Source organism: Armigeres subalbatus, chromosome 3, assembly GCF_024139115.2.
Source record: "Armigeres subalbatus isolate Guangzhou_Male chromosome 3, GZ_Asu_2, whole genome shotgun sequence".
NCBI lineage: Eukaryota > Metazoa > Arthropoda > Insecta > Diptera > Culicidae > Armigeres > Armigeres subalbatus.
In genome coordinates, this window is record NC_085141.1 from 64,144,315 (window position 1) to 64,166,374 (window position 22,060).

At 40.0% G+C, this 22,060-nt stretch overlaps 1 protein-coding gene across 8 annotated transcripts in view; it reads right to left on the reverse strand.

Annotated features, from left to right (window-relative positions):
* Positions 1-22,060, reverse strand: part of LOC134223602 (furin-like protease 1) — an 800,923-nt gene that overhangs the window by 59,622 nt on the left and 719,241 nt on the right. For all 8 annotated transcript variants that reach the window (XM_062702787.1, XM_062702791.1, XM_062702786.1 and 5 more), the window contains one exon: positions 13,375-13,465. In XM_062702787.1, the coding sequence (XP_062558771.1) occupies positions 13,375-13,465 (91 nt within the window). The remainder of the gene's footprint in view (positions 1-13,374; positions 13,466-22,060) is intronic.

Consider the following 22,060-nt stretch of genomic DNA (forward strand, 5'->3'; position numbering starts at 1 on the left):
AGAAGCCTCCTTCCAAGAGGCTCAGAAGCCTCCTTCCAAGAGGCTCGGAAGCCTCCTTCCAAGAGGCTCAGAAGCCTCCTTCCAAGAGGCTCGGAAGCCTCCTTCCAAGAGGCTCGGAAGCCTCCTTCCAAGAGGCTCGGAAGCCTCCTTCCAAGAGGCTCGGAAGCCTCCTTCCAAGAGGCTCGGAAGCCTCCTTTCAAGAGGCTCGGAAGCCTCCTTTCAAGAATTTCACGGGAGATAATTTATTACACAAAAGAAAGGATGCCATTATACCAAACAAAAAATATCTATAAAAATGAAATGGTCTGTGTTCGTATCCCCCTAACTCGAAAACGGCTGGATAGATTTCCTCTATTCCTCAAGCAATTATGTTCATTATCGTTTCCGACGAGTTTTTATGATATTTCCTCATGCAAAAATCATGAGAAAGGTTCAGTAAATCGTGAAAAACTAATATTAGGAGTCGTCTCCTATGCAGGTCAACCGGGTCGACTAGTATTCAATAAAATTTAAAGTTTGGCAGTTTAAAGCGGAGCATGATCTATGTCCAAAAGTTTAAAGACCTATTCCCTGGCCACTACGAATTGTGTGTTTTCTCAAAGATTTGATAGGGTTTGACAGTGGGCTCTGTTAAACTTCCATAAAAATCTGCATGATTCCGCAAGGAGGACCTACCAAACCAACCGTGTGCCGCTCAAAGGGCGCTTGTCCTAGTCCTAGTATGGGAACAGACGATGCCTCGGTGAGATAGGAAGTTTGCACACGCTCGATAAACTGCCTGTAGAATCAATCATTATGAACAACATTTGCGCCCTTCTTACAATGGCGGTCTAGTGGCGGTCTTCCACCTCCACTTCTCATGTTTAATCTTATACATAGCAACCTTATGCTAGTTTTGATTTGCATTTGAACTGCCCCTAAAATTTAAAACAATCGTTCAAATTTAGTGTTCAGGAATACGTAGCTCATCACTGGGTTAAATACTAGTTACACCTTCAGGAGGCGATGAAAATACATAAATATGATTAACTTTATGCTAATCTTACTAGAATACTATAAAAAATGCAGAGAAACCAAAACAATATTTTTGGCTACCACTTTGTATGGAGCCGCCCCATAGTGCAGTTACCGGTGGGGAGCCCACCCGGAAGATCTGATAAAGCTATATCGTACAACGATTTTGTCGGTTATCGAATACGGTAGTTTTTGTTTTCAAGCCGCCGCGAAAACTTATATATTGAAGCTCGAACGCATTCAATATCGTTGTCTCCGCATCGCGTTAGGCTGTATGAACTCGACTCATACAATGAGTTTGGAGGTACTCGCGGGAGTACTTCCTTTATCAGATCGCATCGCGGAAATATCGTTCAGATTCCTCATTCGGTGTGAGGTTTTAAATCCATTGGTAATTGAGAATTTTGAGAAGCTTCCAATAATTTCCAATCAAAATTTATGACACTGTACTACTGGTACATGAGCCTAGAGATTGGCCCTTCTTCGAATGTTCCCCATCATGGTTGCTTCTTAGACTCCTCCAGTTCCTCTGTAGTTTTTGATCTGACCATGAGAGAAGAGATCCATGGAATTCCAGATCCTCTTCGAATGGAATGTATACCACCAATTTTCACAAGTAAATACAGCCATGTCAGTTGCGTTAAAAGTTTTTCACCGACGGGTCAAAAATAAATGAATCCACTGGATTTGTTGTCTTCAACGAATTGCATAGCGCCGCTCGAAAACTTCAAAATCCTTGTTCCGTATATGTTGCAGAATTAGCAGCTATACACTACGCATTAGAGCGAATTGCCTCTCTTCCCTCTGATCAATACTTCATTTTCACGGATAGTCTCAGCTCAATAGAGGCTATACGTTCAATTAGGCCGGTACAGCGCTCACCGTATTTCCTGAGCGAAATACGATCCATATTGAGTGCTCTATCAAATCGCTATTACACTATCACTTTGGTATGGGTCCCTTCACATTGCTCGATCCCGGGTAATGAGAGAGCGGACTCACTTGCCAAGGTGGGCGCTATGGAAGGTGATATATACGAGCGTCAAATCACCTTTAACGATTTTTTTTCAATTTCTCGTCAACAGGCCTTGCTCAGTTGGCAACGAAAATGGGATGAAGGAGATTTGGGTAGGTGGTTACATTCTATTCTCCCGCAGGTTTCGAAAAGACCTTGGTTCAAGGGGGGTTGGACCTTAGCCGAGACTTTATTAAGGTAATGTGTCGGCTACTGTCCAACCACTACTCTCTAAACGCGCATTCCTATCGAGTAGGGCTCGCTGACAGCAATCGATGCGGTTGTGGGGCAGAATATCAGGACATCAATCACGTTGTCTGGAACTGTTCAGAATACGGTATTGCCAGGTCCGATTTATATGCATCCCTCCGGGCCCGAGGGAAACCAGAAAATGATAACATTAGAGGTGTGTTGGGAAATAATACAGATTTGTATTATTTTAATACAATATCTGTATAAAAAGCTTACATAATTGTATATGCCCAGATTTTATGCAATAATTGTCAGATTTGTTTTTTGGAGGGGCAGCAGGGACTATGTCCAAGGGCTTGACGACCCCTCCCCATGGCCACTGCGAGTTAGGGGGCCTGCCTAGGATGTGGTGGGGTTTGACAGTGGGCTCTGTTAAACCTCTACAAAAAGCTGCATGTGCCCATGAGCAGGCCCTATCAAACCCAGTCAACACATGAACGTATATGGTGTCGTGTAGGATGCTGAAGTGCAGGCAAAAGAGGTACTTTTCCACACAACATGTATGTATATCGTCTCCAATTTAGCATCTTGTATTGCACCATGTGCGATTTTATGTAGACTGGGAAGCGACCGTGTGCCGCTCAAAGCGCACAAGCCCAACACGAGTGCCAACCGGCACATCAGGATTAATACCAGTGAGATCCTGATTACGGTATACTGGTCAAGGCAAGTGACAGACACGCGCGCGCGAAAGTAATGCAAAATAAACGACATGTAAAATGAACGTAAATTTACATTCTTACTTAACGTCAAATAGAGATAAAATAAGGGTTGCTGAATAACATTAGCTTTCCGATTACTATCAATTATTTTCAATCCCGTTTCTTTTTTACTTTTCTTACGTTAATGAAATGATAACGCGGGCGCCCAATCCGAAATTCAAATGAACAATCGCTCACTTTGAGCGATTGATTGTTTATTCTCGCGAAGAATGAACAATTGAACAAATTAAGGAAATGCTAATACTGCTGTGTAGAAGTTTCATAGGTCACATCACTTTCCATGGTGAATCCCGATCTATGTTACTGATCCCACCCAACTAACACTACTTCCTTCCCGTGGTAAATGTGGAGATGCAGAGGTATTCTCGGTCTCTAGTAGCAACAATTACCACACACTCACATTCCCTCCCTTTCCCAACTGACTGTAAGGACTTGGCCGGCGCCGTTATTGATCAATATTTGCGAGCTGCTGAAAGGTGCACTTCGAGAATAGTTGGTAAATCCCAACCACTATTTACTTGGATCGTAGTGCAATTTGCATCAGTTCTGATCAATCACGGAGTAGCAACCATTGATATGTACAGTCAGTCTAAGCTAAGCTAAGCTAAGCTAAGCTAATAATTGTCAGATTTGTTTTTTGGGTGTACAGCGGCACACTAGGACTTAACTTTCTGAAATCAGTATGGCGAAAGGCATCTAACGTTCGATTACTCAAAATTAAGCACCTTCATCGAAAAAATATTTGGTAGGCGTTGTAGCGGATACCTTCCTATATAACCGGTACCAAAAACAGAAAAAAAATATTTTAAGCTCTTTCTTTTAGGTGAACAAACATCAATTACAACAACCAAATGATGCCAGATTTATGCATGTTATAAATTTCCAGCCATTATACTTTTATGTAATGCCGGTTTCGAAAAGCTTCCTACAAAAACCTCGACAACAAACAACGAAGGGGGTAGAGGGTTTGGAATCTCCACCGAAATCTGTAATTAATTGCAAAATTCAGTACAATACGAATGCAAACATGTTGGACAGTTTATTTGTAAGCATATGCGGTATTTCGAAAAATTTCGTTTCAGGTGGTTCGAAACGAAATTCCGCGGAATTTCGCGGAATTTGAGCATGGCGAAATCTGATTTATTCATTTCGTTTCGTTTCGTAAAATTACAAAAATTTCGCTACAAAAAACCAGCTTCTCACGAAATTTAACGGAATTCCGCGGAATTTCGAAACAAATTTAAACTTAAACCATACTTTATATTATCAAAAATTTTGGCTGCGCCGCTGAACTAAATCATAAAACTATCTTCAAAACTTTATGTTAGTAATTTCTGACCTTTCTTACTTCTTACTTTCTTTCTAACATGGTTGGACTCACGCACGCTCTCCAGCCAGATATTTGGCAACGATTATGAGGTTTTGCGATGTGACCGGTCTGCGGATAATAGTCAAAAAGCTACAGGCGGCGGCGTATTAGTTGCTGTTAATAAAAAACTTCACTCCAACTCAATCGAGAATCAGGAATGGGCTTCAATGGGCTTCAATCGAATTCGGAGATCATACATTGTTCCTCTGCGCGCTGTATATTCCACCCGACAAAATTCGCGAACGTAGGATTATTGAAACTCATTGTCAATCTGTTTCCACTATTCTGGAAAAAGCGAAAGCCTCCGATGAAATGATTGTGATCGGCGATTTCAACCTCCCAGGAATTTCTTGGGTGAATTCTTCCAATGGATTTCTCTTTCCGGATGTGCGCCATTCTGCCATTCATCAGATCACCTCGTACCTTCTAGACAATAGCAGCTCTGCCACGCTCTCGCAAATAAATCACGTAACTAACCAGAATGGACGTAGCTTAGACCTATGTTTTGTTTTCAAAGTTAGAAAACTATGTCGATACCTCCTCCGCTGTATTCTTCTATGACTTCATAAAAGCTGAACATCGCAGTATTTCAAATCTCATATCTAGTTTAGACTGAGGTAATATTCTGGACAATGACAACATCGACCGAGCAGCTGAAACGTTTTCTCATGTACTGTCATATATCGTTGACAAACATAAAATAGTGAAGCATAACCCTCCCCACGCACCTTGGCAAACAAGTGGTCTGCGACTACTGAAGTCGTATAAAAGAGCAGCGTTAAGGAAGTTCTCAAAGTACCGTACATTGTCACTGAAACGGCACTTTGCACAAATCAATCACGAATACAAACGGATTGCCAAAAGTTGCTTCTCGCAGTATCAGCGTAGACTGCAGAGGAAGCTGGAAACACATCCTAAAAAGTTCTGGAAGTACGTAAAAGAGCAACGTAATGAATCTGGCCTTCCTTCGCGAATGACGCTTAACGGAATTTTGGCGTCTAATTCTCAGGACTTCAGTAGACTGTTTGCAGAAAAATTCGCCAGTGTTTTCAGCAATGAAAGATTATCAGAAGACCAAATACGAAATGCTATGAGCTCCGTTCCTATCTCCGGCCAAGCTATGAACATGGTTGATATCAATGTTGGAATAGTTCGCGAAGCTGCATTGAAACTGAAAACATCCTACAACCCCGGACCAGATGGAATTCCTTCCGTATTTCTGAAAACGCACATCGATGGCATTATTACTCCGTTAGTCCATGTTTTCCAACTTTCGATTACGTCACGAATTTTTCCGTCTTGTTGGAAGATAGCGCACATGTTCCCTGCTCATAAGAAAGGTAACAGACGGGACGTTGCAAATTGCCGTGGTACCACCTGCTGTTGCCAAGTTGGTCGAGCTAGTCATCATGGAACCTCTACTCGCCCATATATTAGTGACAACCAACATGGATTTATGCCCGGACGTTCCACGGCTACAAATCTTTTGTGCCTTACCTCCTACATCAATAGCAGCATGGTGGATCGCAGTCAAACGGACGTTATCTATACCGACCCAACAGCAGCCTTTGACAAATTGAATCACCGCATAGCTATTGCTAAACTGGATCGACTCGGAATCAATGGCTCTCTCTTGCGATGGTTCCAGTCGTATTTAACCGGTTGCAGCCTTACCGTGGTTATCGGAGATCATCAGTCGAACCATTTTGCCGCTACCTCAGGCATTCCTCAGGGTAGTCACCTGGGACCACTGATATTTCTGATCTATTTCAACGACGCCATTCCAACAATCAAAGGACCACGGCTTTGCTATGCAGACGACCTCAAACTGTATCTCCGAATTTGTTCCATTGAAGACTGTCACTCTCTCCAACGCCAACTGGATGTCTTTGCAAGTTGGTGCGTGCTTAACCGAATGGATGTTAACCCATCTAAATGTTCGGTAATCTCATTCTCGCGGAAAAGGGAAACAATAATTCACAAGTATATCTTGTATGACACAGAACTTGAACGAGTCAATCAAGTTAAGGATCTTCCCCCTTCCGTCTTCCAAGCTTTGAAAGGCTTTTTTTTTATTGAAAGCCGTTGCCGTTTGATTGATCTGGAACCCCTTTCCGTCCGCCGAAGCACAACGAGGGCATTACTGATAGCAGATCTACTACAAGAACGACTCGACTGCCCTTCTCTTCTGGAACAAATTAACTACCACGTGCAACCCCGATCCCTTAGGAATAGTTCGATGTTCAGGGCTCTTATGCATCGAACGAACTACGGTATGTTCGGTGCTATCGGCGGTCTTCAAAGACTATTCAACAGAGTTGCATCTCGTTTTGATTTTAACTTGTCCCGTCAACTAATTCGCGAAAGGTTCAGTTCTTTTTTTAGGAATAGTTGATAATGATACTTGACCATAGAAAGTAATTTCGTATTTTGTAATTAATTATAAGTAAGCATCATTTGGGCCAATACAGCCTGTTGATGTATCATATAAACAAATAAACAAATAAATGATAAAGTCTATACATTTTTTTCTATTAACGCTTACTTCTTCTTCTTTAATGGTTATACATTCCAACTGGAACTTGATCTACTTTTCAACTTAGTATTCTATTAGCACTTCATCAGTCATTATGTAAGATTTCAATCGGTTCCGTCAATACTAAACTAAAGTAACTAAAATTCAACAACACATTTTGCAGTGTAATTGATTTCGGATTTATCAATAACCGATCATAAGCTTATTTATATTAGACTTGTGCTGCCCTCTGAATGTCACGTACTCTATGACGAAATATTTCGGTATGAATGTTTTAAGCAAACTTTCAAAAACCTGATCAGTCACCTAATTAAAGGCGACTGCAGTGAAATTTGTCAATTGCGCAGTAGTAAATTTCCACTGACCTTCGATTAGCCGAACTATTTGAAAATGGAAATCAAAAGAAAATTTAGAAAATCTCTCACTCTCCAGAACTGACCAATGGTAAAAGAGGTATAGAGCCCATTGTACACCATTGGGTAGTAATTGCGTCTAAATTTTAGGTTCGAGCCATTTCGATTCGCGTTCGTGCTTTCTTTCTGGTGGAGTTCGTGCTAGTGAAAACACTATATTTTCCAAGTGAAAGTTTATTCTTCAACGCCATTTTGAAAAAAAGTTTCGTGATTTGATTTAACTAAATTCGAAGTAAGTTTCTTCGATTTTCATTAACTTTAGCATAAATAATGATAAATATCTTTTAATAGCTGAATTTGAAAAGTTCGTTAGAATAAAAATTGAAATAAATTAATCGGAAATTGGAAGGACATATTAGTCAGGTAAGCTTTAGTGTGTTTTCGGTGGATAAAAGTGAAGTAAAGTTTATAATACGTTGTTTAGGCATAGTCAGGCCCAACAACGTGGGCGGTTTATCCGGGTTGGTCCGGTTTTTCCGATAATCCAAGCGTGAATTGGCGCTGAGTCGTCATCATACGAGCCACGCGGTGGCGATTTGGACCAGTCTATTCTCCGACGGACAAGTTCTAATTGTGGGTGGCATTTTCCACACTCGTTGGTCCAATTGGAATCCGTTCAACGGTGGTGGTCATACTTATTCACCACGTGACTCGTTCCGTCAAGCTGTGAGCCTAGAGTGACGCTACATAAAGCTCTCACTCCACCGAAGCCCGGGGACGCATATACCCCGAAGAAAAAGCTCACACACGAGTTGCAGATTTTGAACGCGGGTATTTCGGATTTGGATTGTCGGACGCAAGAAAAAGCTCGTCGAAGAATTGTCGACGCTAGAACGACGCCTGTACCCAACCGCCGTTGGCATATCGCCTAGACGGGTGCAGGTTTGTTGTATATGTAGGGCGAGTAAATCAATTTAGGTTAACTCTGTATAAATTAAAAGCTTCGCTAATTAGACGTGACGTCACATAGCCGCTAGAAGGTTGCCTAGGCTAATAAATTAGAATCGAAACAGTGAATCGAAATAGAATTTTGTAAAACTTTTTAAATTCAACGACTATCGCTTAGAGACCGACTTAATAAATTATGGAATAAATAAATTACTTCGAGTTTGGGAAAGCTCTACCCGATTTCGGTCGTTGATGTTTTTAAATTTAAATCGAAGTTTAAGTTTAAATTTTATTCGGATTGTTTTACTGCCATTTGGTTTTGGAGCGTATTAATTTTCAACGCGGTGTGCTTTAACAAAATATTGGGTTCGGTTAAACGTTTGGGTCGAAGTGGAATATTAGTTCTGCAATAAATACTGTTGGCCTGCCCTGAGGAGGCAGTCTCATGCCGGGATATTTCTACAGAGATAACGGTCCTTTCTCTAAAGGTGGCGCTTAAGCCGTTAGCTTAAACAAAACAGAACGGAACGTTTCAATTAGTATGTATCTTGTGTGGCAAGACAATGGATACACACATGTCCAGGATGTCGAAAAAGTTTCCAACCCGAAAACCTCTTTGACCAGACCGAGAATCGAGCTCGCCATCTCTGGATTGGCAATCCTACGCTTTTGCTCGCATAGCTATTTGAGATGCTTACTACATAACCCCGTTCTGAGTCGACAAATACGTATTTAGTTTTCTTCTATAAAACGTCTTCAGTGTTTTGTTAGAAATATCTAACAGAAAACAAACAGTATCTTTAACTATTCTATTCTATGTATTTGTTTTAACGTAACCAGCTATGAATCAGTATAACTTTGTCAAATATGCAAAGTCGTGTCGTGGATTCCAAAGGCCCTTTTGAAGTCATTTTTCAGCGCCTCTTATTAAAGGGTCTTGTTTCCCGGACTCTAAAAAATCCCGGGATCCGGGATTAAATTTTTCGTTATCCCGGGATATCCCGGGATCCCGGGATAAAAGTAAAAATACTTGCAAATTTCAATTTCATATATTTATAACATATTTAAGAATGGTAAAATATGTATCAGGTCAAATTACTAACGATTCGCCATTTGTCTACTCGCTTGCAATACGGTTTAATAAATGTTAAGGCGTTGATGCTTGTATCCGACAATAAAGAATTCTTATTAGTTATTTTAGAATTAGAATCAGAGAACACCCGCTCGCTCAACCGGTGATTGGTAGATTTTCTAACAATTCTGTATAAGAACCTACCAAAACCTGTATGAGAACTGGGCATATGCCAAAACGCTAGATTCTTTTACAAATATTATATGAACCTTACAATTTCGCAAGCTTTTCTTACAATCTTTGTTTGTGATCTTATATTGTATAAGAATCTAACAATGTTGCATATGCCCAGTTCTTATACAGGTTTTGGTAGGTCCTTATACAGAAGTGTATGAAAATCTAACAGTCCCTGGTTGGGTATATCAATCGAAGTGGGTTTAATGGACTTCAATGCCATGAAAACCTTCTCCAGACTCGATACTAGTTCATCAGTTACTTCAAACAGAGCATGCTCCTTATTGATGAAATTATTCAAGCTACGAAGCATTTATCTGTTTCTGGTTCATAGCTTACAACACTTCTATGAGAGATGATGCCTTGTTCCCGTCAGATTCAGAAAATGATGTGTGGATCGGCAACATACACAAAGTTAATCAGCTAGTGACGGGAAGCGATCGAAAGCTCAGCAGAATTCGAAAATTACCTTTCTTTACTTTGAAGCCATCTCATCTCTTGATGTCTCGACGCTCATCTACTCGTTTTAGAATTGCATCGTGCAATTTCAAAGGGAAAGGGTTTTGCTGGCTATTCAGTTCAGATAGCAAAAAGTCTAGTCAACAACATTACGTCACGACCCTTCAACGCCTCCGATACCACCCCAACGGCTGGAGAGCGTCGAATATCGATTGAACCAGATCCAGATAATTTTTGATTATGTACGTACTTTTATTCTTATGGAGCGATTTCACAGTTCACTAGTTTTCAGAACATCCTGAACGAGTTGAAGTTGTTCCCTAAACCGGTTTTCATCCTTCCTCTGGAATTCGAACAATGTTTCGGATTCGTTTGAAAGTTTCTCCAAAATCGGTTTTATATAATCATGAATTAAATTCAACAATTGGTTAAGAAAATCAATATAATATAAGTTCAAATTTATCTTATATATTTTTGTTATCATGTATTTTTTATTTTCGGGAAATCTCGGGATTTGCATGAAAAATCCCGGGATCCGGGATGCATTACATCCCGGGATATCCCGGGATTTTTGTCCCGGGATTTCTCGAACAAGACCCTCTACTTCTTATTAATAACCGATTTATTCACCTCCACTTCGACCTCAAACCAGGTTTAAGAACGTGGGTAAGCACCGCTTAAGAGTTGGGAAGGCTCTAAGGGATGAATTGACTGTAAGTTCATCATTATGAATTGGAAACTCCGAAGCAAGTGAATAACTTTTTTTTATCCAGAGTAGATTACACCCAGTTCTTTTTTTACACTGTTGGTTTTTACTTGATTACGACCTTTAGCGTCAATGAAACTATGAGTTAACTATGAAAAAAAATCACAAAAAATTAAAAAAAATTCAGGTGAAATTATGTTTTTAACGAAATTCCGTACATAATATAAAAATAATTTAATAAAAATTCCGCGGAAAAAAATTAAATTTCGTTTCGTTTCGAAAAATTTCGAACTAAATGGACCCTGATTTCGTATCGTTTCGAAGACTCGAAAGTAAATCTTTATTTCGTTCCGTTTCGTTTCGAATCAACATAGACATTTTAAATTTCGTTTCGTTTCGTTTCGTTAGGAAAAAGTGTGTTATCGCATACCCTTATTTATTTGTTCGGCTGTATGTACGTTGAAGTAGAGTGAGTAGGTCTAACAATATGTTCGGGTCACTTTTTCTTCCTCGTTGCACGGTATACCAAACGGAATTTGGCTTTCAACTTCATTGCATAAATTGGTATATCGTATTTTCCCTGATATTGTCCAACTATATTTAACGTACGTTGAATTGTGACGTGCGTGGCAAGTGCCATAATAAAAAAAACGAATGCGAAAAACTATAACTAAGCTATCCGAAAAGATTTTAATCGAACTCGTCGGTTCCAGAATTGCATTTCATGCTATTGATCACAGAGCTAACCGGAAGTCCGGATCAATGCAATATGCACTTACCAAATTGGTGCATGGTCCTGAAGTAATGGATTCTACAATTTACATTGGCAATTAAATGGTGAAATCACAGATAAACAGCTTTATGCTCGAAGCAGTTTGTTGATTGTCAAACAGTTATTTGTTGCAACAAGTTGTGAAAAGATATTTATTTCTGCACGAGCTAGTTACTGCACTACATACAATTGTACTACGAGTACTGCAAAAATAGAATTTTGTAATACGTCAATTTTTGCAATGAAATTGAATTGATGCAGAAAACATTTCATTGTCGACAGTTTATAGACTTCCAACTACATTACCCAGCCCAATGAGCTATTGAATGATAGCGGAACGTGTCACTGAAAAATTTTGAACCAATAACCCCCAACATATTGTAAGTAATTACGCAATGTGTTGTACCACACTGTTTGATCACACAAAAAGGCCTAATTCAACAAAAATAGTAAATAATGTATAACTGTTGGTTCTTGATTATAGCACCTAAATGAGTGATAACAAAATATTCGAATTCGCCATGAACCATCAGAAATATTTAAGTATGATGTTGTTTGTCCATGATGAGACTGTACTTGAAAGGGGAGGCAGTTCATTACAATTTTTTTTTATTCTAGCTCTGCCTCACCGGCGAAACAAAATTAATTTTCTCGTGTTTCATGGTGGGGGCAGAACAGTAGGTTCACCGAATACAACTTCAATGCAATTGTTTTTAATGCTGTTCTTCATTTTCGGTTATTGCTATGGGGGCATGATTTTATTCAAATGAACTGTTCGAGTTTGAATTGTTTTACGCATTTTATGTTGCCCATTTGAATGGTTAATACATGTGCTGCGTTCCATTGCAAGTACATTTATATTTGAAGATTTCCAATTAGTAATTTAATGACTCGGTTGAACCGCATGTTGGAAAGTGAAAACCAACATCGTTTTATGACATTCACCAGTTTGGAGCCGTTCTATTAGCACAGTTCGCTGCTAGTGCATATTCACGTCCATAAATTTTCATTACCCATCTCTTCATTTGTAACTGGGTCCTGAAAATTTCACAAATTTTTTAAGTTTTTTCTAAAGTTTCACCATGTCTGCGAATTATCGGTTCGACCCATAAAATTTCAGCTAATAAAACTAAATCCCACGGAAAACGATTCAGTGTCACGTAAATATTCGACTAAACTGTCAGCGACATAACCGACCGATGTCATGACGCGTATCATTTTCCTTGATTTCTATTAAACTCACACTTTGTATTATTTCGTCGTGCGAAATAAGTATGCTTGTTAGTTTTTTTTATTGTTATTATTTCGAATGTACGCTTTTTCCTTTTCAACCTCATTAAAATGTACAAAATGCATGAGTTGTTCACATCGCTTTTTTAAATTTATTTTCAATTAATTAAATCGTGAGTGATTTTTTTATCAATGGTTAATTAATTTGTTCCCCGCGTTCAATGTGTGTCAGAGTGAGTTTGTATCAGTGTATAAGTAGTGAATGAAGGTGAATGTAATGCTGTGTTCGATTTAATATCCTAAATGGTATAAAAATTGAATCTCTCCGATTTGTTTAAATCGTTTACGTAATAACTTAATTGGCATTCGCAATGTATTGTTGTTCTCCAGCCTACACGTTTTTTCTTTGATCTCGTCGTAGAAAATTTGACCTAAACTATTACGTTTTCTACTTCATCCACAATCGCACACAAAACTACAGGTGCTAACGAAAGTGTTTTCGCGTGATGTTCTGCTTTTTTTTTCTCTAATTCATTCATTCTTATTTGGTTTCTCGCTTAATTCTCTTTAGCTCTCAGTAGCAGTGTAGTAGTTTTTTGTTTTCTAGGAATTTATTATTAATTACCTACTTTTGCTGATTAGCTTTACTTGCTTACGGTAGTGGGAAAGGAACAAAACGATCAAACACGAACCTATGCACAGGGCACCGGAGTATTTGGCGCATATCGAGGCCGTCACATCGCTGGATGCCGTCCGCTGGACGTCTACGTGGCTTTCGCCGATCTGGAAGGAAAAAGATGTTATGCATTGCGGTGAAAAAACATTTTCTATGTAGCTGGAGTAGTAGAAAAGTGTGTAATAATTGATTTGATTCTATATTATATATTTTTTAATATATTTTTTATATTTTTTTAAATATTTTTTTATATAATTATTTTATTATTATTCTACATCTTGTTATCACCAGATGCTACTAAAGATGTTCAATGAGCGAGCAAGCAAGATCGAATGGTACGTCAAGTAATATGTGGGGTTTGGCAGTGGACTTTGTTAAACTTCTATAAAAAGCTACATGTATCCGCAAGCAGGCTCCGCCAAAACGACCGTATGTGGCTCAAAGCCCACAGGCCTGGTCTCAGGTGGGACGCTAAATAGATCTGACACGACGGTCCTTCGACGAGACAGGAGGTTTGCGCAGGCCCAATAAGCCGCCTTTAAAACCAATCGTTACGAACAACATAGACGATAATACGACTCGATAAAATCGGCAACGACCTAGGCGACGAATAAAGGATCACGATTGAAAGCTTGGAACATGGAACTGCAAGTCGCTAGGCCTCGCAGGTTGTGACAGGATAATCTACGATGAATTACATCCTCGCAAATTCGACGTCTTAGCGCTGCAGGAAATCTGCTGGACAGGACAAAAAGGGAGGAAAAGCTGGCATCGAGCGGCTACCTTCTACCAAAGTCGTGGCACCACCGACTAGAGGTGCACCGAATAGTATTCGGTGTTCGGCCGAATACCGAATATTTCAGTTTTTAGTTATTCGGCGTAACGAATATTCGGTAGTATAATCTGCCTCTATTCGGCCGAATAATCTGCCTTTATTTGGCCGAAAAATCACTCGTGCTCAATTAATACCAATTAGTTTATTCTTCAAGAAAATAAATATGTTTAACTCCTAATAATTTAAACGCAGAATTTCTTTCGATAGTCTAAATTGTTTTCGAAGAAAAGGACATCTTATTTCTAAAATATAACAATTCATCTTCTATATAATAAAAATGAGTTGGTCTGTTCTGCATAACGCGAAAACGGCTGGATGGATTTTCTTCATTCCTTCTGCAGTTACGTTCATTATAGTTTCCGACGGGTTTATATGATATTTCCTCATTGGGAAATCATTAGTAAAGTTGATTAAATCGTGAAAAGCTAAAATGAAGATTTGTATGAGAATTTCGCATGGGAAGTTCACAACGCGCATTTTCGCCCACTATGCAGGACAACGTCTGCCGGGTCGACTAGTATTAAATGAAAATAGGATGTGAAAACTTTGACATCAAGATATTGTTATCAAGTGTCAAAGCTTGTAATCTAAGTAGGTTTTGAGACGACTGTGCAAATCAAATAATGTCGGCAATTAGGTACTTCATTTGGAACGCTTCACGTAATACCACAATATGATTGCGATCAAGCCAAAAATACGACAATAATTATATTTGTGTTTGCCTTATCGTTAAAGTTAAACCATTCACGTAAGGGCCACGTGCCACAGTCCGATAAGGACATAAACGGCAACCTCCTTATGAACGAACGTGAGGTGATCCATAGGTGGCGACAGCACTACGAAGAGCACCTGAATGGGGATAAGGCAGACAATGCGTTGGCGGTATCTTCTGGCGCTGGATCTCCGGGAAATCCAGGAGGAGATCGGCTAGCTGAAAAACAACAAAGCCCCTGGAATCGACCAACTACCAGGAGAGCTTTGGAATGGGTAATTACCAAAGTTTGGGAGGTAGAGGTGTGCGCCGGTCCAAAAATCGGCGACGACGGCGTTTGTCATAATTTTGGTCGGTGACGGCGGCGTTTTCCGTGTGACGCCGAAAGCCATTTACCCGGTGAAGATTTCTTCAGGATGTTTTTAAGACTTCAACGGAAGAAGCTTTTGAATTTGGAGGGAAAAATCTGATGAACTTCTCCCGAAAATTCTCTGAGCCTCTTCCAAAATATACATTTGAAAATTAATTTTGGAATTTCCATGGCAACTACTATGAAGTTTTGAGAAAACTTTGGTATTTCCATCGAAGCGCTTTGGAATTTCTAAGGAAAATTTTTCACAGAAAATCCACGGAAAGTTTCAGTTGAGTATTCTTTGAAATTTAAATAGAACATTCTTCAAATTTCCCGAGGGAGATTGTTCAAAATGTGAACATCATCATAAAAATTGGATTTTAATGACAAGTTCTCGAAATTTTCATAGGAAATTAATTGGAATTTGCATGGAAATTTTTAATTTTTTTTTCTATGGATTTAATTCTATGGAAAATTCTTCGAAATTTACACCGTGAATTTTACGAAATTTTAACCAAAAAATTTTAAGAACTCTAGGCATTTTTTTAAAAAAATTACGAAAAATCGTTCGGTATTTCAATGAAAAAAAAATCGGATTTTTGAAGGAATTATTGACATGGAATTTTTTGTATTGTTGGAAGGAGGAAGGCTTGTTTGCCTAAAATGATTTGGTCGAATAATACGTTAAGTTGAGAATCGTCAAGCCGAATTGTATTTGACCGAAATGAACGGCCAATTGTTGATTACTGAACGGGTAATATGGTCAAAAAAATCCACCCGTTTGGCCAAATAACATTTTCGGCCAAATGGTATTTCTGACAAACGACCATTTCGGCCAAAAAACTTTTTGACCGAACGACTTTTTGTGGCCAAATGGCCAGTCGGCGCAACGACATTATCGACCGTATGTCCATTTCAGCTAAATACTATTGAGGGGGTTAGAAGCAGAAGGTTGTAAGCAACATTTTGTTCAAATTTGAGTTGAATACAGCAAAAAAATGCTTTGGTTTTAGAGCTTTGTTACAATATGTTGATATGGTTTATACGTTGTTTGTAATAAATGTGTAAATTCACGGAAAATTTGTATTTTATTGAATTTTAATACAATTTGTATGTAACGAAAAAATATCGAAAAACTTTGCACTTATTTTTCTTAAAACTAAGTTTTTGGCACATACACCACTTTGCATTTCACGCCATCAATTGTCGATCAGATGGGTTTTGACCTAATGGTTTGTTCGGAAAAACACCTTTCGGCCTTGTGTATATCGGCCAATTGGCGCTACCTGTCGCTTGGCCGAAAGTCAAGAAAACAGGTTTGGCCAAAAGTCAAATTCCATTAGGCCGAATTAAAAGTTTGTCCGAAAAGGTATTAGGTCACAGATGGTTTGACCGAAAATAACATTTGGCGGAAAGCGACAAACAGCCGAAAGGCTCATTCGGCCGAATTGATAATTTGACCGAAAAAGTTGTTTGCCGACAGAGTCAGAGTCATGACCCGAAAATGCTCTTTCTGCAAAACAAACAAAACAAACGAATCTCTTGAAGATTGATTCGGAGTCCCTCGACGATTTGCTTCTACATCCCTGGAACATTGCTTAGCCTTAGGAAATCCCTAAACATTCCCATCGGAATTCCTGCAATATTCTTGTCGGAGTTCCTGGAGGATTCCATTCGGAGTCTCTAGGAGATTCTCATTGGAACCCCTGGCACATTCCCGTCGGATTCACTGGAACATTTCCGTTCAAATTCCTGGAAGTCGAAACTCCTCGAGGATGGAGGATATTAATAAGATTCTCATTAGAATCCCCAGAACATTCCTGTCGGAAACCCTGGTGCATTATCTTCAGAATCCTTGGAGGTTTCCTTTGATATGCTTGGAAGATTCTCGTCGAAATCTCTGGAGGAATGCTGCATTATTTGTTTTCATTTGAGACAGAGAGAATATTTATGAAATTTGTAAAAAAAAATTCCACTGTCTAGCGGTGGAAACGTGACGGTAACCCGTCACATATTGTCCTTTCAGTGTGCGGGACAAAGCCGAGCGCTACTACACTTAGACGCAAAGCCATACGCTATCAAGTTTAGTCGTTGTAGCAATCATCGGTTGGTAAACAAACATACTTCGAAACTATGGGCTACAGCAGAAATGCTTGAGAAAAAAGAATATGGATGAATGTGATTGATCCGCAATTGCCTTAGGTGGTTGGACCGTATTTATCATTTATATTGAAAAGAAGCTCAAACTAAAGAAAATAGATGAAGGGCATCGGGGCTGGTTACGCGAGAAAAATCTACGGAAAATCCTGCGAACTTCTTGAATTTTGAATCGGTGTGGAAAATTATAGACCACCGTCGTGACAAATTTTAAACGGCGGCCCGCCGATGCAAAAATGTCGGCGGCGTGCCAAAAACTGTCGGCGGTGGCGGCGCACACCTCTATTGGGAGGATGAGGTTCTGCCGAAGGAGTGGATGGAAGATGTCGTGTGTCCCAGCTACAAAAAGGGCGATAAGCTGGATTGTAGCAACTGCCGCACAATCACGTTGCTGAACTCCGCCTACAAAGTACTCTCCCAAATTTTATGCCGCTGACTAACACCAATCGCAAGAGAGTTCGTGGGACAGTACCAGGTGCGATTTATGGATGAACGCTCAACCAGGGACCAGGTGTTCGCCATACGTCAGGTATTGCAGAAATGCTGCGAATACCCCACGCATCATATATTCATTGACTTCAAAGCCGCATATGATACAATCGATCGAAACCAGCTATGGCAGCTAATGCACGAAAATGGATTTCCGGATAAACTGATACGGTTGATCAAGGCGACGACGGATCGGGTGATGTGCGTAGTTCGAGTTTCAGGGGCATTCTCGAGTCTTTTCGAAACGCACAGAGGGTTAAGACAAGGTGACACTGTGAGCCACCCACCACTCGGGCTCACGGGTGACTGCCGAAAATGATACCAGCAGAGAAATTTGGAGGCGCATCGTGGCTGGAAACCCTACATACATTGGACTCCGCAAGACGCTCCGATCGAATAGAGTTCGCCGCCGTACCAAACTGACTGTCTTATTTATTCATTTATTTATTTAGTTTATATATAAACAGATAACAACTGACTATCTACAAAACACTTATTAGATTAGTCCTCTACGGACACGAGACCTGGACGATGCTCGTGGAGGACCAATGCGCACTTGGAGTGTTCGAAAGGAAAGTGCTGCGTACCATCTATGGTGCGGTGCAGATGGCGGATCTCGAGTTCAGGGTTTGCCGAAAACGCTCTCAATAGATGAAGAAAAATGATAAAAGAAAGGCAAAAACTGTTCCGAATCATAACAAATTTTTTATCACACTATAAATTTATCACACTTGTATACAAGTGCGAGAAAACAGAATCGGATAGGCTCCACACAGAAGTGATGATTTTCGTTTTGTTTTCGCTCATTTTGTGTTGCGGACCGCATAGCTGTGTAGAATAAGTTGAAAGGCATCATCGAAACCAGTGCTCCTCGCATTTGAAGCTTTTTAAAATAAATTTATTTAGATATTTTAGATAAAGATTGTCGCTTCGGTTCCCTTTGTTCTGCTGTCCGAAACATGTTGGGTACCATCAAGAAGATGTTGGGTACCAAACTATCAAATCGTATGTATTTTTCCTTTATTGACATTTAGCACCTTATCCTCGCCAGCAAAAGATGTTCCGGACAGCGACAATCTTTATCTTGTAACTTAAATATCTTTTGGTACAGTCTCCCGAATCAGATCTTCTCATGACAGCTTGCGGATAAAAGTCTCTCGCGGTATGCTACTAACAAATTGTATATATATAAAGAGACGATAAGTGAGAGACTTTTTATTTCTCCTTTGGATTGAAACCCTGCACGAGTTGCATCAGCTGTTGGGAGAACCATCCATCGTTCACACCGTGAAAATCGGACGACTGCGATGGGCCCGACACGTAGCCAGAATATCGGATAGAAATCCGGAGAAAATGGTTCTCGACAACGAACCTACTCTTATGCACTGCACAAGCCACTTCGGCCTTAGTCTGAATAAATAAAATAGAATACTTGTCCTGCCAACTTAAATCGGCTTAGAGAAGTGACTCAAACGCTGCTGGCTTCAGACGGGAGAAGCGGGCGACGATGAGAGGAAAGCCGCAACAACCGGCTTAATCGCTTCCTCTACGATATTTCAATAAACAAATCCGTGGATGACAGAGAAAGACGCGACATGTCAATCACCCACCGATCAGCTGATCAGTTGAAACGATGGCTCGAACACTTAGAACAACTTCTTCAAGTTTGGGCGACTTATCCTTATTCGGATGTAGGGAAAGGTTGACAATTCTCTGGCGGCAGCAGGCAGGATTCCGTCCCAGATGATCACATGATAAGCGTCTTCTGTCATGCTTTGCATCATCCTGGAGCAGGTCAATGAATTTCAAGAGTCCCTTCCCGAGAAGCTTACAAGACTGATTGAGGAAATGGTGGGTAGTGTGCAAAACTGTGTAAAGATTTCGGGTGAACACTTCAGTTCGGTCGAATCCCGCCGGGGCCCACGACAAAGTGATGGACTTTCGTGCCTGTTGTTCAATATTGCGCTAGAAGGTGTCATGCGGAGAGTCGAGGTATGATTTTCAGCAGATTCAGTCAATTAGTTTATTTCGCGGATGATATGGACATTATCAACCGAACTTGTCAGAACTGTATACTCGCCTAGTTAGATTGGTGGTGAATGCATCGAAGACAAAGTACATGTTAGTGGCCGGAACCGAGCGCGACAGAGCCCTATGGAAAGTAGTGTTGCGGTAGGCGGGGATACTGTCGAGATGGTCGATGAATTCGTCTTTCTTGAATCCTTGTTAACCCTCTGATAATAATGTTAGAAGTCGGAAAGTGTTGGAAGTCGGGCCCAATATGGGCTCCAGATGAAAGTGCGTTCAAAAAAGATTCACCACTGCACCAAATATATCATGTACAGAATGCTCACAAGACCGGTGGTCCTCTACTGACAAAAGACTTGGACCATGCTCGAGGAGAACCTGCAAGCACTCGGAGTATTCGAAAGACGCGTGCTTAGGACTATCTTTGGCACGAGAACGATGTGTGTCGGCGAAAAATGAACCTCGAGCCCCCTAGGATAAAAAAAAAAAGATTGAAGAGTTATCTCCCATATTCACTTTATACCATAATGAAAGGAATGGAAGCCAAATGAGCTTGTTTCTCATTTCGGAGAAAGATTCACATCGGCATCCGAGAAGGATTCTCATCAGAATCCGAGAGGAATTCCCGTCAGAATCCGAGAATAATTCGCATAGGAACCTCTAAACCTCAGAATCATCGAAATATTCCAACCGGAATCCAACTACCAATTAAAATACTATAATTCTACAAGGCTGAGGCACCACGCAATGTAGATGTGGAGCACACCCCTACTCGAGATCGATAGTCTCAATTGTCACTGTGATCACTTCACGTTTTTCTAAATATCCATTTTTATATTTCTATTTAGGGAATCTTTAAAGTTTACATAACACATTGAAGAATTAAAAATGTCGGGCAAGCCATTTTTGAGATAGATTTTTTTTTTCAAATAAACTCCAATCCACCTACAATACACACATATCTGCACCACACCAGAATGGAGACGCATGGTTGCTTTCTTTCCTCTTCACATGGAAGATTGGCAGGAGGAAGGTCAATAACATTGCCCTCCGCTCGCTTTAAAATCCACTACTCTATTGATAATATCGTCATGCTTGCCGTATCAAAACGGGACTGTAAAATTTATACTTTCGCCTCTAATTCTATCATGAAAATGTGCTTACAAGTTTGGAAAACGATATCAGCATTTCCATATCATTGGTATGTTGAAAATAGCATACTTGCATTAGCTTACAGCAGTAGCTATTGTAACTGAAGGAAATGCAAAGTGCTTGCTAATCTTCCCGGATCGAGATTGTATTTATGTTGATAGACCTCCACGTAATTTGAACAGCTTGTTGAACAAGGCTACGTGCAAACGACAGTTGACTTTTGATTCCGATAATTGTATTACGTCGAAGAGCAATGTTTTCTCAGAAGGGAATGAAATCTAGTTCGGACTTGGAAATGCCGAGCATAACGAAGAAATTTAATATATGTACATATAATCAAACAATGTGGACACGATGATGCTGCTCCTTGGCGTGAGGATGGCCGAACCACAGTTTCTATTTATATGTAAATATAGTAGACCGAGAACTTCCGTCCGTTATCGTTTGGCCTTGTGAGCTCATATTGTGTGCATGGATTATTGTAATAAAGTTCAGTTTAGCCTTTCGGCGATCTCGTGACACTACTGGTTTACTTTACAGATCCACTTCTATAGAGGAAATAATTGACTCTTATGTTGGGTACACTAATTTAAATGCCATGTTTTGCTTCTTTCCAGTGCGATCTGGTTTGATTGATTGACATTTTATTTCACGATGGTTTTTCGATTTTTTTTTTGTGGTTTGTTTATTTCAATGTCAGCGAGGTTCAAACAGCAACATCCCAATATATCTGGTTTTTAGTGCACGGATCTACATGAGAAAAGTAATTTCGTTGGAACCCTACTAAAAAGTGCTACCCAAGCAGATTTTCTCTCTACTCAAGTTTTCTATTATTTATGCAATGAGTTGCACTCAGATGGGTTTATGAGCACGAGGCTAGTTCTTTTTATGTTTTTAACACATTTTGGATGTTGAACAACTTCGAAACTTGGTTGTTCGACAAGAACGCTCATACGCATAAAATATCCAATTTTGAC